The 15,389-nt window shown below is 36.3% G+C and overlaps 1 protein-coding gene across 5 annotated transcripts in view; it reads right to left on the bottom strand.

Moving 5' to 3' along the window:
* The window catches only part of NEK11 (NIMA related kinase 11), a 113,016-nt gene that overhangs the window by 67,045 nt on the left and 30,582 nt on the right, over window positions 1–15,389 (bottom strand). For 4 of the 5 annotated variants that reach the window (XM_019616553.2, XM_003207228.4, XM_010712924.3 and 1 more), the window contains 7 exons: window positions 15,077–15,203; window positions 8,464–8,613; window positions 8,303–8,381; window positions 7,718–7,803; window positions 3,735–3,854; window positions 1,041–1,134; window positions 71–194 (listed from right to left, as the gene is read on the bottom strand). In XM_019616553.2, the coding sequence (XP_019472098.1) occupies window positions 71–194; window positions 1,041–1,134; window positions 3,735–3,854; window positions 7,718–7,803; window positions 8,303–8,381; window positions 8,464–8,613; window positions 15,077–15,203 (780 nt within the window). The remainder of the gene's footprint in view (window positions 1–70; window positions 195–1,040; window positions 1,135–3,734; window positions 3,855–7,717; window positions 7,804–8,302; window positions 8,382–8,463; window positions 8,614–15,076; window positions 15,204–15,389) is intronic. The other variant, XM_010712925.3, reaches the window with a different exon arrangement.

Raw genomic sequence — 15,389 nt, 5'->3', positions numbered from 1 at the left:
AAGTACAAGGGGCAAAATCAAATCTTCTTTATAGGAAGTTTCAATTCAACATCAGATTTTTAAATCTTACCACGGTCCATAAATTGACTCAATCTCTCATTTCCATTTGGTTCATCACATCCTATGGACATGGAGTCACACATCATGACCCGCTGAGAATCAGTTAGAGGTTCTGAAATCTGGTCGTTGGATTCCTTTGTCAAACAAAGCAGCATGGAGAAACAGGGACAGTTAGAGCTTTCAATAGCATCACAATATGATGGTTGCCCTGATTCACACAACTTCTGGGACTCATTAAGCAAATATTAAGAAAAAAATTCCTAACTCTTCTGTAATTGACCTGCAATGGGTCAACCACAATAGATTAGACTACGACAGATTTAACATGGTTTTTAATTTTCCAAAGACAATGAGAAACGCTGAATAAAAACAAAGTACTAAAGCAAATCTTGTAATATCTGTGATGCTTCCACTGTTTCCAAACTGTTCCCTGTATTATAAGACAAAGTGCTGGTACTGAATAGGACTATTTTCTGTTGTTGATATTTTAAAAGCAAAGGACAGTTTATGCTGGGAGTCACTTCAAGACTTTACTGTTACTAGAGGATTCAGTTAAAATGTTGATATTTGTAACTAGTCAAATGAAAATAAACTGTAGCTATCTTGAATTAGAGTGTTTAAAAGATTACAATTCTAAATTTATCTTGAAATCAAATGTATATTGAACTCTGGTATCAAATAGACTATTGGAAATAGTCTATTATAGTCTATACTAAATAGAAGATTTAGATCCAAAAGTGTCTTAGTAAAAGAAAACTGTGAGTGACTAGAGAGTTTGTTGAACTATGTCTAAACAACTGAATGTACTGCCACTCATCACAGGTCCATAGGGTTCAGCCAAGGGGTCCAGACTTTGAAGCACATCCAAATAATTAATCTTGGAACAGGACAGTTTGTCTCTAATGCTAAAGAGTGTGGCAAACAGAAAAGAAGTATACACTGAAAGTCCATAAATAAGGTGTCCAACACACTCTACTTACATGTAGGACATTGACATTCAGCTTCTGAAAATTATAGGATCTGAATTCTTGCATTCTTCTGACATTCTCTTGATATTTTTCTTCTGCCAGTTGTCTGTAAATACAGAATACTTGTGATTGAGATGTGATATTGGGGATTGCATAAAGGGATCTCCTAGCAGTAGATGTGGAAAAGCAAATTCCATTATCAGAGTACTGTGGTACCAAACACTCATAGCATCTATGCAAGATGAGGTTAGTTTTACATGAAAAGATCTGTGGCCTTTTCTTTCCAAACAGTTATTGTATTTATCTTTCACAGCCCGCATAACGCAATTGAGAAATAGAAAATGGTTAGTCCCAGTAGCTTTTGTCTCTTCCAGAGATCTTAAGCATGTCAGCCTTCATGCCACCATGTATTCCACAGACCTTTCAGGTCAAGACAGGCACACAACACTTGTTTATCACATGTTTTCTGTACGGGACTGCCTATGCCAGCTGCTACATTAAGTAAATCCTCCAGCTTCCATCACTAAAACCCCTTCCCATTTACGAGCAGATCTGCACTACTGAATGAAGATCTCTTGTGTGAGAAGGTACTATGTTACTGAAGTCAGTAGGCAACAACAGAGCTGAATATAGATCCATTTTAAAGATTTATGACTAAGATTTGCAAATATGCTGCCTTTATATTATAAAATAAATATATTTACTTCTGCTGCTGGGGAAAAAAAAAAAACAACATGAAACTCTAAATAGAGAATGCTAAAATACAAGAAAGCAGAGAAAACAAAAGACAAACGAGAAATATTTTCCAATTAGTATTAATTCCTTACTTCCAGTCATTTAAAAAAATGAAAGAGACAGACTTCCTACTTACAAATTTCATATAAGAATGGGCCTACCATACTGTTGAAAACACCAAACACAAGAGGTGTTATATTTTATGTAATTGGTTCATTTCAAGTAGCTTTTTTAAAATGAGAATAAATTTACATACCAGCTTGAGTCTCAAATTTAGTGTTTGGTGTCAGACAGACATAAATACTGATCAGATTATTCCAAAAGGAAAGGAAGGCCGTTAGTTTTTATTTGTCTCTTTTAGGTACAGATGCCATGGGTTTCACAAATAACACTAGGATACAATTTTACAGAGCATTTTCCTTCAACTACCATCACTATTCATTTGCAGGCATATGTAACAGCTGTGAAGTTACTGAGGCCATAAATAGAGGCTTCATGTAACCTTGCATTATTTCTTTGCAATTAGATATCAATGCCTCACTGAATTGCTAGCGTGCTTTGGCATGGCAAGGTTAAGATACTGATTCTCTTAAGGCTGGAGAATCCAATGAGGTTCAACAAGGCCAAGTGCAAGGTGCTGCACTTGTGCCAGGGCAATCCCAGGTATTTATACAAACTGGGAGAAGAACCCTTGAGAGCAGCCCTACGGAGAAGGACTAGGGAGTCCTGCTGGACATGAGCCAACAGTGTGCATTTGCAGCCCAGAAGGTCAGCTATGTTCTGGGCTGCATTAAAAGAGGAGTGGCCAGCAGGAGACCTTATTGTGGCCTTCCAGTATTTGAAAGGAGTGAAGAAATAGGAGGGGGTGCATCTGTTTACGAGGGTGGTTAGTGATAGGATGAGGGGGAATGGTTTTAAACTGAGACATGGGAGGTCTAGGTTAGATATTAGGAGGAAGTTTTTCACACAGAGGGTGGTGAAGCACTGGAACAGGTTGCCCAAGGAGGTTGTGGATGCCCCATCCCTGGAGGCATTCAAGGCCAGGCTGGATGTGGCTCTGGGCAGCCTGGTCTGGTGGTTGGTGACCCTGCACATAGCAGGGGGTTGGAAATAGATGAGCATTGTGGTCCTTTTCAACCCAAGCCTTGGGTTGGCTATGATTCTATGATTCTATCCCTCAACTGCTGTCTATAAATAACTGAATAAACATTTTTAAATTTACACTGCACTTTGCAACATGCTTATAAAGAAAACATTAAAAATGAATATGGAGCTTTTTTGATTTTCATTCACATCACATGAAACACTGAACATTTTTAACTGGGAAAAAACTCAAGTGTGTTATCAAAACAGTATCTTCTTTCTATTTAAAAATGAGATCCGTGCATACAAACATAGCCTTCAAGCTGTTTTTCACATGCCATTCAGAAATGACACTTCAAATCCCCACTTTTATTATGTCTTTCTTTCTTAATAAAAAGCTATAAATTTTAAAGCCCTTACAATGTGTTGATTTCCCTGCTTTTTGATCACTTAACAAGACTATTTCCTCTGAACTGTTAGCTTTTATTGGCATATCTCTTAGGAAAAAACAATTGACAAAAGCAGTATTGTTGCTGAATATCTGACTCTTCAAAATGCGCAATTCTCAAAATGACAAATCATTAACAAAATTCCCAAATGTAATGAATCTGAATATCTCTCATACAGATATTTAATTAGAAATACTGTGCTCAAAGTATCAATCCGGGCTGATGCTCTGAATTCTTTTCCACATAAACAATTACCTTAATTTAAATCATCCAAAATTCCCATTCACTATGAGTAGCTAAAGGCAATTTCTATTTTTTAAATTTTTTTAACTTTTTTGTTTTTTTATTCTTACCTTGACTGTTCTAACTCCCTACACAGACCACTGAAAGGGGGAAACTGTATGGTTAGGGCACAATGACAATGTTATGCAAAACTTACTTCAACTTCTTGGCTTTCTCATCTGCAGCATTTAACTTCCTCAGCCTCATCCGTTCCCGTGGTGTCATTTTCTGTACTTCAGACAGTTGCTGTAGAGTTCGCAAATGAACTTTCCTCAGCCTGAAATTAAATACATGCAAGCTTATTTTCATACAGAAATGTAAATATCAGCATTTGGATTTGATATTGAAACATACTGACATTTCAAATGAATAATTAAAAAGTCACAGGTACTATAACGGACTAAATAGACCTTAGTCTGGAAAGTAAATGCCTCTTTTAAATTGAAATATTTAAACTTGGATTCAGATCTGTGAAGAAGATAAACCATTTCAGGCATTTCAGGTGAAAACAGAAAAAGGTAAACTCAGCTCCTTAAAAGAATAAATGTTGAAGCACAGTGAAATATTTACCCTGCCAGGATTCATTATTGAGCATATTACAAATCCAATTGCAGTTCTTAAATGAGAACCATAGACAAAAAAATAAATTACCAGATATACATTTTGAACTGATTGATAAAAGTTGGCTGCAATGAAAGAAAATATTAATGTGTCTGTAATGAAAGTCATAATTATCATGTTGTCCTTTTGAATTCCTGGTCCTAATCGATAACAATTTGCTTGCAAAATGGTCTCCATGGACCATCTTTGAAAGCTGAGCATGAGTTATTGACATTTATATTTCTGCTGTATTTACCAACACAGAAGAGCAACAGTACTTGTATATTAGAAAAAATAATATTTATCTCAGATTTTACCTCACATTGTAGAGTAATTACAAAAATTGAACCATAGCTTGCAAAGCCATGGCACTCACCTTTCACTCACACCAAAATTTTGCATTCTTTGTATTCATGATATCAAGTATTCATTTCAATATAATATATATAATTTCAATCAATTCATTTCATGTATCTCTCCTCTTATGAGATAAATTTACTTATCATTTAAAAGTCCAGTTTTATAAGAACATAAATTGCAACACTACCATTTTGAAATCAGAGACTTAGAAACTCAGAAGCTTTCATTATGCTTTTCAATTCTTGACTATAGAGGGAAATAGTGTAAAGATATGAAAATTACTGTGAAATATGAAACACTAAGGACAAAAAGACTTCAATTATTAATGAAAATAACTCTTCAACTATGAATAATGGAGACATATTTCTTGTCTCCCTCCCTCCCCCCCCGCAAAAAACCCTTCAATTTAAATTGTAAGAGTCTCTTGGAAAAGGAAAAAAAAATCATTTTTCATCCAAGTTGAAACTCAACCTATACAACTTTTCCTTACTTAAATATTTAAAATTTATGACTTGCACAGAACTGGAATAAACTAAGCCATTAGAGCCTTTACTGTAAGAAATGAAACTCAAATAGAAATGACAAAAAATAGTTCTGCTGAGGAAAACAGAAACAGAAATATAAGGTAGTACTGACATTGGAGGACACCATAGCAAGCAGCTCCTTGTACACACACACACACAGACTGCAACAGCTGTGGGTAAATCACTATGCCATTCCTCTTCTTCCTTTTTTTTTCTTCTTCTTTTTGAATGTCACCATTTTTCAGGTATTTTTATTTCACTTTACCTGCCTCGTTGAATATGTGATTGAAAAAGATATGTGGCATTTTGTTTACCAGTGCCAACGCAAGCAGCTAACTTTCTCATAAATGCAATAAAATTCATAATAGAACTATGATTTTGTACACATTCTAAACATTTAACTAAGAGAATCAGACACATCTGAAGGTAATTTACCCATAAGTTTTTCCTAGGACTTTTGATTTCAAATTGATGCTCTGAACTTGAAAAGTTCAAGGTAAATTTCCATGCTCTAACAAAGATAGTTGTTATCCATAGCTGCACAGTTTTCAGGACTCTGGAGCAAGGCCCAGAAGAAGCTTTAAATTGCTTTTCACAGAAGTATAAGAAGATGATGTTCGTAGTTACAACTTGCTCTTCATCTTAAACACTTGAGAATTACTTTTGAACAAGAATAGTTACAGATTCCAGGATATTACATCTGTGTCCCCCCTGAGTGCTAGCTCAGTTAATATGTAATGTCCTTTTGGAAAGGGATGAGACTTAACGATGACAATGGATTTGGTATGGAACATAGTATTTGGTATAGATAATAGAAAATGGTTTTAACAGCCTCTTCTAGAAACAATGTGATAATTGAAGTTTAGGTATGTACTTTGCAGGTAAAAATCTGCATCCCAAAAGATATATAATATTTTTATGCATACAGATAATTTGAAATCATGTACAGATTATAAGTGAAAAAAAAAATAAACCCACAGAGGCATGGATTAAAAGTTTTTTGAAGATTCTCATAGTATATATTTGAATAGGTTTTTAACACTCAATGTAACATACACAGAATTGGCATAACATTTGGGCAAGGTTTCGGTTCCTCAAAACTAGTTAAGGTACATCTCTGAGGAATATCTCTGTAGCTAACTACATTTCATTTGAATAGACAGGAATGCACACAGAGTTAATTAAGTCAATGCAAATACAGCAGCAATAGACAAAAGATATGTCTAATATTTTCTACATCAGCAAGTGTGATTCTTGGTTTCCAGCATATTTACAAACGGCTATTTCTAGCAGAATCAATAATAGGGCATAGTAAGAAGGCAAAAAATTAGATTATATGGCATTATTTGTTACTGCCTTTAACACTTATGCTTGCAAAGTTCAATCATGTGTTTATACTGAAGTGGAAACCAAAACAGAGAACTCTGGTCTGATAAAATGACAGAAACTCATCTGACAACAAGAGAGAGCAGAAATGGAAAGGACAAAGTGGAAACTCAAACCACAATTTCTAGTGATGAGTTTACAGATACACTCCAAGCTCTCACACTGGGTAACAAAAGTGTATAGAAGATTCTGCTGAATCCCAGTGTCTTTATTCCACATTCTTCTTATCACTAATAGTAAACAATTCCTTGGTTTGCAAAGCTTAGCTGATCACTCCTCCTGAAGGAATTCTTGCAAGTAGAGGTGGTGGCACCAGCAAAGCGACCACAGCTGAAAAACTGCAGGCCCACACTGAAAAATGAGTCACAAAAAGGACAGAGGAAGAAGGCAGATTCCCTCACAGGTGTTGTCAGTTCTGGATCACAAAATCCTGATTTTGAATGTACTAGGGCTGCCCTGAAATTAATGCCTCCTATTTTATTATATTGACCCACAATATCAAAGGCAGATGTGGGTGGTATGGCAATAGAGGTTGAACCTTCCCACCAATATTCCTTTATGTTTTGTTGTTGTGTGACAGCAGAAAGGCAGCCTGGGTGTCTGACTTGGAAGTGCATCTGAAACAAAGGAGAGGAATTGAATTCCTCCACGTGGAAAATAGTGCCCCTATTGACATTCATCGATACTTGCTGAAGGTTTATGCAAACCGAACAGTGGATGTGAGCAGTGAGGTGGTGGGTTGTGCATTTCAGGAATGGTAACAATCATATGAAAGAATGCCACATTCCAGACAGCCAGGTACAGCTGTCACACTGCAAAATGAAGAGCATCTTGAACAGCTCATCTGTGCAAATTGGTTAATGGTGGTGACTATGTTGAAAATGAGTATTTTATAGCTGAGAATTTGCACTGTCAAATAGTGTTACTGTGCTCTTTTTATCTGTTGTAGTTTCCCTGGAAATTAATAGGAAATATTTTTAGGAGATTATTCCATAACAGAGCAATCATAGCTCCCCTCAAGTATTGGAAAGCTGTAAGGAGGTCTCCCCTCTCTTCTCCAAGCTAAACAAGACAAGCTCCCTCAATCTTACTTCATAGGAAAGGTGCTCCAGCCCTCTGATCATCTTTGTGTCCTGTATTTCTGAGGAATGGTAAAATCTCTTTAAAAGCAAAGTGTTATGAAATTAACACAAATGTTCAGAGCAGGATAGCATTTGGCAACACTGTAATTTTTTATAGAGCTGCCCACAAAATATTTAAAAATACTTACACAGCATCAGAAATGGGAGCACCTCCTTTCTGCCAGTTAAGCCCCTTGTCTTTTGCAGTCATACATGTGAAATTGTACTGTATATTCTGTAAAGAAATAAAATAGACGTGATATTAATGCCTGAGGCCAAAGTGATCCAGACTCCAGCCTATTATTCAAAACAGTCCTAATGCAAAAAATGATTAAGCGGTTTCCTTCCTTACCTCCTTAGAAAGTAATATATTGCATACATTGAAGCAGGGACCAAAAAAGCAAGATGCACTGTCTTTTATTAAAACTGTGACTAACCAGAACAGTTTAAAGCTTACATGTTCCCAGGCCCAAATGATCTGCACTTGTTATGCATAAGTGCCCATTCCCCTTATTGTTCATGAGATTTTAAAGGGGGGAAACATTTAGCATGTCAAGTGAGAAGAGCTTAATTTCCCACAGCCTCCCTGCCTCAGTCAGGTTGTAATTTAGCTCAGAAAGTCTCTTGATTAACGTTCCTACAGGCTGCTAACTCATTTTTTCTCTACACATTTTCTCCATCTGCATTCTATTTTTGTGAAATACATATGTCTACCACTTTATCTTCTTGTTTACCTTTAGCTGCTCATCAATATAAGGGATTTTTAGGATCTCTCCTGCTGCTGGTCTCAGTGAAGGATTCTTATTTAACATGCTGAAACATTAAAAAACAGTAGTGATAATTCAGTCATTTTCTGAATTAACTTAAGAAGAAGCTAAACAAGAGAACAACACACCTGCTCAGCACAGCATTCAGATTGCTTGGATATCTATCAGGAAGAGAAGGTGTATCACCTTCTACAATTTTTAGCACAACAGACAAAAAATTGTGTCCAGAAAATGCATGGTTCATGCAGCACATCTCATATAAAATGCATCCCAGAGACCTTGAATAATAAAAGAAATAGCACACGTTATTTTTACAAGTAGCATGCATAGTGACATTACAGTAAGAAATATCCTATTATCCTCACTATTATGTTATCTTTTTCATCTGAAAAGATTACTAGTCATCAGTCAGATCACAAATAGGTATTGTTGCAGATAGGAGAGATCCTCGTTCCATTTGCATAAACGCAGGAAAAAAAACCTACAATCTGTTTATAAAGTCTTATACGCATATACATAGATATGTACACATATGCACATACATACATATGTATGTAAACACTAAATTGGCCAAAATTGATTTGAGCTCAGAGAATTACCAGATTTTAGATGCATTATATTGAAATATCTCAAATAAAAGTTCCTCAAAATTTTACTTGGAGAAGAAGAAAATGGAATACTTGGAGAAGAAGAAAATGGAAAATGGCTGGAGACCTAGTGGAGAACCAGTGTCAGTTTTAGATCTTTAAAAACCATAAGGAATGATGACATCCAAAGAATGGATGGGCTTCTGGTCTGTCATCACCTTCATCTCCAGCAGCACAGCAACATTATTCTTTATGTAATATTTGACTGCGGTCATTTACAGAAGCAGTATGAAAAAAAGCATACTGATGATATGTGGAAGTACGCATAGGTGAATAGCATTGGTGAAAAGTGTATAAACGTTATCTTCGAAGTAAATAATGAATACAATTTAAATCATTTGTTTTGGTTAAAGAAGAGGAATGAGATCAGCTCATCTGCCAACAAAAGAGGAAAAGTAATAGTAAAGCTGAAATCCAGGCTCCACATACAATAAAATAAGGACAAGGGGACAGGAGGGCTCTCTCACTGGTGCTTTTCAAAGCTGTATCTGAAAACAATTAGAACATTTTTGCTAACAATTGTGTAACTGTAGAGATACCTAAATAACTGTATGGTGTTTTAAATATTTAGTTGTCAATCCGCTTTCAAATTTCCAAAATCAGTAAATGGTAACACAGAGAGAAGATCTATATTTATGATATATGTTTAAACTCTAAAACAAGATAATCACTACCTAAGAAATACTTTATAACAGAATCAAGCACAAGGCATATGAAAGCAATGAACAAAAATGGAAACCCACCAGAAGGAAAAAAGAAGAAAGGAAAATCCCAGCCTGATAGATCATACCAAAACTGTTTTTTGCAGAATCAATCTGTTTGGATTAATTCTGTCAGCCAAAAAGTGCTTAATGAGATATTAGGAGAACAGGATTTGCCACATCAGGGAAGCCCATTTATTCAGCTAGATGAGCCCTCCGACTACACCTGAGGCTTTGGAGAAAGATGAAAAAGAACACCCAAGGCATACTGGTAAAGCCAGGGCAGCAAATAGGCTACCCAGGGAAAAGCCCATCTGGTCCATCAAAGAAAAAAAATAACGAGAAAAAAAATGAAAATAAAAAGAAGGGAAAAAAGAAAAGGGTTTTAACTGCAAGATACAACTCTTTGAAATGTAATAAATACTTCCTAGGCTGAGAAATGCCTTGGATCCTGGAGAAAGGCAACTTTTTTTCCCAGGACAACTACTAAGTTGTAATTGCCCAGGGGAATTACCAAACTTTAGCTTCCAGACTGCATTTCTCAGAGCAGTTCTTTCAACAACCTCAGCCAAAGCATATTGTAATGAGCACATTCAGCAAGAGAAAATTGCTTCCCAATTTGCCAATGACCCAGACACATAATTTAATTACTTTTATAACCTTAGCTCATTTAACTGCCATTGTTATGAAATTCTAAAATGGTTATTAAACTATCCAGCCAGAGTGCTTGGTTTGATAGCATCCTATGTTCATGAATACATTCGAAAAATGTGCTAAACAACACTTCATTTGAGCAAAACTGATGTATGGCCATTTCACCTTCATGCCATTTATTCTCAGTTACAGCACAAGTAGGAGCATCTGGACAGGTTTCAGTATATTATCTACAACATTGACTGAGAGACACCTAATTTCTTCTTCATACTTTTAATACATTCCAATATTTTGTAGAAATTTCTGAAATACTTTATATTCCTTTAAAGGCTGTAAGATGTACATTGGCTTTTTAATGAAACACTAAAAAACAGACAAACTAAATGCACATGCCTTTGTGGCTTGCGTATCTCAGTCTGATTGTAACAGCAGGTCTGAAGAATTTGCTGACTCCAGGGTCTTTAAGGAGTACATACATGTACACATGTAAGTTGCTCCAAAAGTAATGCCTCTTGTTTATTTCCTCAGAAACTACAATAAATGCAAAGAGCACAATAGCAGTATCTGATTGAGCAAATTCTCAGCTCTAGAACGTTATTTTTGTACATGCATACCATAATTACCTATGCATTTTTGCCATCAATGAAGAAGAGCTTGCACGTCACATCTGTAAAAACACGCTCCAGTGGAGGTTACTCACTCACTGTGACCACTGCTGAAAAGCACCACTGTGCTCACATCCACTGTTTGGTCTCCATAAATGTTCAGCAAGTGTTAATGAATGTCAGTGGCTGCAATTTTTCTGCATGGAAGAATTTAATTACACACTGTTGCTTCAGATGCACTTCCATGCCAGACACCGTGTGGTTGGATTGCCCCTGTGCTGCCATCAGTCACATGGCAACAAAATGTAACAATATTAGTGAGAAGGTTCAGCCTTTACTGCTGTACCACCACCATCTGTCCCTCACACAGCATACAAACATGAAAAAATAGGAGGCATTAGTTTTGGAGCAGCTTTTGTATGTACCATCATGACATTTTCTTGTATTTCTTTTCAGGTCTTTATGGCACGGCTTCTCCCTCTCTATATGAGCAGCAGCTACCATTAATTTTCCTGACAATTTCTGGGGGTTATTTGTTGCTGTGTCTTTCTAATGGAGACAAGTAGATCTGGGTCACATGGCTCAGTCTTTTAAAACCAACTGGAAAGAATAGCAGCACACTAATCCTCAAGGTAATTAAATTCTGTGAAGTCTTTCTGTGAGAAAGGATCCAGCCAATAAATACAATTTTATATTAAATGCTATAAAATAGAGTTAGCAGCAAACCTGTTATAATATAAATACACTTCCTTCCAATGTAAAAATCCCAATCCAAAGAGTTTCTCACCTCATGATCAATTCAAATAACAACCTCAAATGACGTGGAAACTATTGTTATCTAGACTGCATATTTTAGAAATAAGTTGGGATATTGCCCCACCTTTAGATTTGGGTGAACAGCCCACAGGCATCAGAAAGATTTCCAGATTTGGGTCACTGTAAAAAAACATGATCATAATCTTTTCAGTGTAGGTAAGGTTCCTCCTCTTTTTATCTCCTCATTCGTGGGGTGGGAAGGGCTTGATGACTTCTGGTACATGTATACAGTAGCAATTACAAGGTTTTCAGTTGGCCCAGACATTTAACAGTCATAATAGTCACTTGATAGGAAAAAGATCATTTAGACATATCTATTAATTTAAATTGAAATTTTATTTGTGCTTTGCTTGAAGACACATAGTTCGGAAAATCTGAGACAAAATGGTAATACTGTGTCTATAAAGACACATCAGCATGAAATTTTCTCGCATTAAAGTCACATAAAGGTAATTTCTTTCTGTTTTAAGTTCCATAAAATAAAATGCAAAGCATGCTAAGGAAAAAAAAAATTGTACTGAAAGTGAAGCTTACATTTCAGAAATCACACAGCTTTTAAGATGCTTTTGTTGCGCATTTATCTCAGAATTAAAGGCAGAGATCACTTCAGTGAAGCTTACTGATTCATAACAGTGAGGATCTGGCCCAAATATGATGTCTGCTCCAGTCCTAGCTTTCATAGGAAAGCTCTAGGTTTCATACAAAATTACTTTTAAAAAAGATCCACCAGTAAAATATTACTCAAAAGACCAATGTATGTATGAATTCTACTGCTATTTTTGGAACTTGTCTACTTAAATTTGGCACTAAAAAAAATAATCAATTTTTAGATTGTTAAAGATAAATTGGGGCAGAAGTATAGGTAGCAAGCACCATTAAAATGAAAGTCCTAAAATCTGTGGCATAGGGAGCCCAATTCATACAAACTCCACAGAAAAACCATCTGTCAAAATCTGACAGTACTTGGCAGCTTAGTCCAATGGATTCAAATGTGACATTACTTTTTCTCTGGAAGACAAAAAAGAAGCTATTTATACCTCTCTTGTAAAGAATTTGCTATGTTTCTAAGTGACAAATACGTTTGTTTTTCAACTAAATTATTTCTGCTACCATTTCACCTGAGAACATTTATAATATGTAGCATGCACAAACCTTTTGCAAAGTTCATGGATGGAGTTTGCCATAATATACTCATAACACTAAAAAGAATACAGTCTGCATACACTTTATGCTATCTACTCAGAAGCAAAGTAAGATAGCCATGGCAATAGAATGCAGACAAAATTTGCACTGGAGGATCTATACACGTATACCCTTGTCAGACTACAAGCCAGAACAGATTACAGTCTCATTTAAGCAGCCCCAAATTCTTTGGACTGGAAAAACCTGTAAGTGCAATACAGTGCTAATAACTTGTGGCTTGTTAATTTTATTGGGCTTTTGAACACATAGACAGTTTCAGGTGAGATGGAAGAATGATGCTCAGCCTGCAAAATGAAAAAAGCAGGACCTAGACTGGCTGCAAGCTGTTGTGCCAAGGGAATCTCCAGTTCTCTGGAATAAAAGAGATCTCAGGGAAAGCTACAACAACCCATTTTAGCTTTAGAGACATTTGTAGGAGCTATCACTGACCTTCTTGGAAAATCTGGGCTTTCTAGGTTGCATGAAGACACTGGAAAGTACAAAGCTCTCTCTGATGTTCAAAAAACCTTATATTCCAGAGATGAAAAGCTGGTGCCTGCCAGAGATCAAGATGGGTCTTAAGAGAGAACGTCACCTCAGCTACTCATAGAAGACTTGAGTAACTTCTTCACAAGTCTATGAACATCCTGCAAAGCAGCACAAGGATTTCATCTCCCCTTTAGTCAAGGCAGAATCTGGGCTGATTAGCCACACACATGCTCTCCAGGCAAGGATGTCCAGGTTCTCCCCAAGGCTCCCTTTACACAAGGCCAGTAGCTACAGAAGAATGTGGTGGCCATTCTTTCCAGTGTGACTGTGCTCATGGACTGAGATGGATCTTTGGGCTGGCAGCAATGAGTGCTGCACTTCTGCCTTCCCCAGCTTACCTCCTGCAGAATCATTAAATGGGAACAAACAGTGACTCTGCTCCTCCTGCTAGAGGGTTCAGACAGGTAAATGCAATTACTCATGACAAAGCCCTTTATCTTGTTCTGTAAGACCTCTAAAGCCCTAACACTGAATACTCCTGAATTCTATCTCAAAGCTGAGCTCTAAAGCCTAGATGCTAAGTCTTCCTTTAGGTTTATGAAGTTCATATATGGAGTTCACCTTTACTAGGGCTTCTTATGTGTCACTGCATTAAAACTGTGCAAAACGGGAACAGACTGTTCACCAGCTCACCTGATCTTTTAGTCCTTTCCTCTTCTCTTATGTATGGATGCCATACAATAGGCCACAGAATATAGTGTGGTTTGAAGGTCACAAGACTAGCCTCATCAAATATAAGGTCAGTTAAAAAAATAAATAACCAGACATAGAATAACTTCTTTTTAACATTCCTACATTTCCTCTGCTGAAGTCAGAATTGAAAAAAAATATTGTTCCTCAAGTTGCAGAAATACTGTCATTTTATCCATTTTATCCATCTCCTGTGCTTTACATTATATAAAAGGAATGAATATTTTGTGCCATTATAAATGCCTTATGTATAGATATTACTATTAAAAGCAATGATGATGATATAATTAGGCATGGTGTAATAAAACTGGGATCATATAGATTCAAAGGCAAAATTCCTAACAAGTTTAATAAGACTGAGACTTTCTAGTCTTTGTAAAGAAAGAAGCTAAGAATGCTACCTTCCTCCCTAAGGTAGAGACTTGCTATCATTTTTTTAAGGAAACCAATTTATTTAATGAGTTGAAGCTACTGACTGAAAGAAAATGAGCTGTCACATTAAAAAAAAGCCCCTAAAAACCAAAGAGCCCAAAACAATTGCAGAACTTGACTTCTCGTATGTCAAGCAATAAAAAATGAGCTTTCATGAGCTTTATCAAAAGTATTTGTATCTAACAACTGGAGAGGCTTCTCAGTAGGAACAGACGTTCAAATTTACCAGACACTGTACTAACTTGATAACAAAAAGCAGCAGAGCAACTCAGCTAACTTCAGTTAATGGGTCATGATACGATAAAAATTGTTGAGAGGAAAGCAAAGGGAGAGGTAAAGGACAGGAGTTCCTAAAGACAGTTAAATGCTGACCTTGGCAACAGATGACATTTTACCTTCTAAGACATTTCCTTTTCACTGGATGTATGAAATGAAATGAAATGAAATAACATGCTGATTACTCACCAAATATCAGATTTCATGTTATATCCTTGGTGTTTCAGTGCCTCTGGACTCATGTAGTATGGCGTCCCAGTAAATGTTGTTGCTAGATCACAGGAACCCATCAAAAGACAAGAAACTCCAAAGTCTCCTAAAAGTAATGACAGAAAAATCCACCTCCAAACAATTAAGCACAAGATTGAAATTCATACAAACTTAGAATTTACCACAGCTTTCATACACATCTCTGTTCACTTCTCACTTTTTATATTAAGAGCCATACCCTCACCTTGTATAAACTGACAAAACTTCAGAAGTCACAATGCAAAAACAGAGT

Source organism: Meleagris gallopavo, chromosome 6, assembly GCF_000146605.3.
Source record: "Meleagris gallopavo isolate NT-WF06-2002-E0010 breed Aviagen turkey brand Nicholas breeding stock chromosome 6, Turkey_5.1, whole genome shotgun sequence".
In the NCBI taxonomy this organism is placed as follows: domain Eukaryota; kingdom Metazoa; phylum Chordata; class Aves; order Galliformes; family Phasianidae; genus Meleagris; species Meleagris gallopavo.
This window is presented reverse-complemented; position numbering and strand designations above follow the sequence as displayed.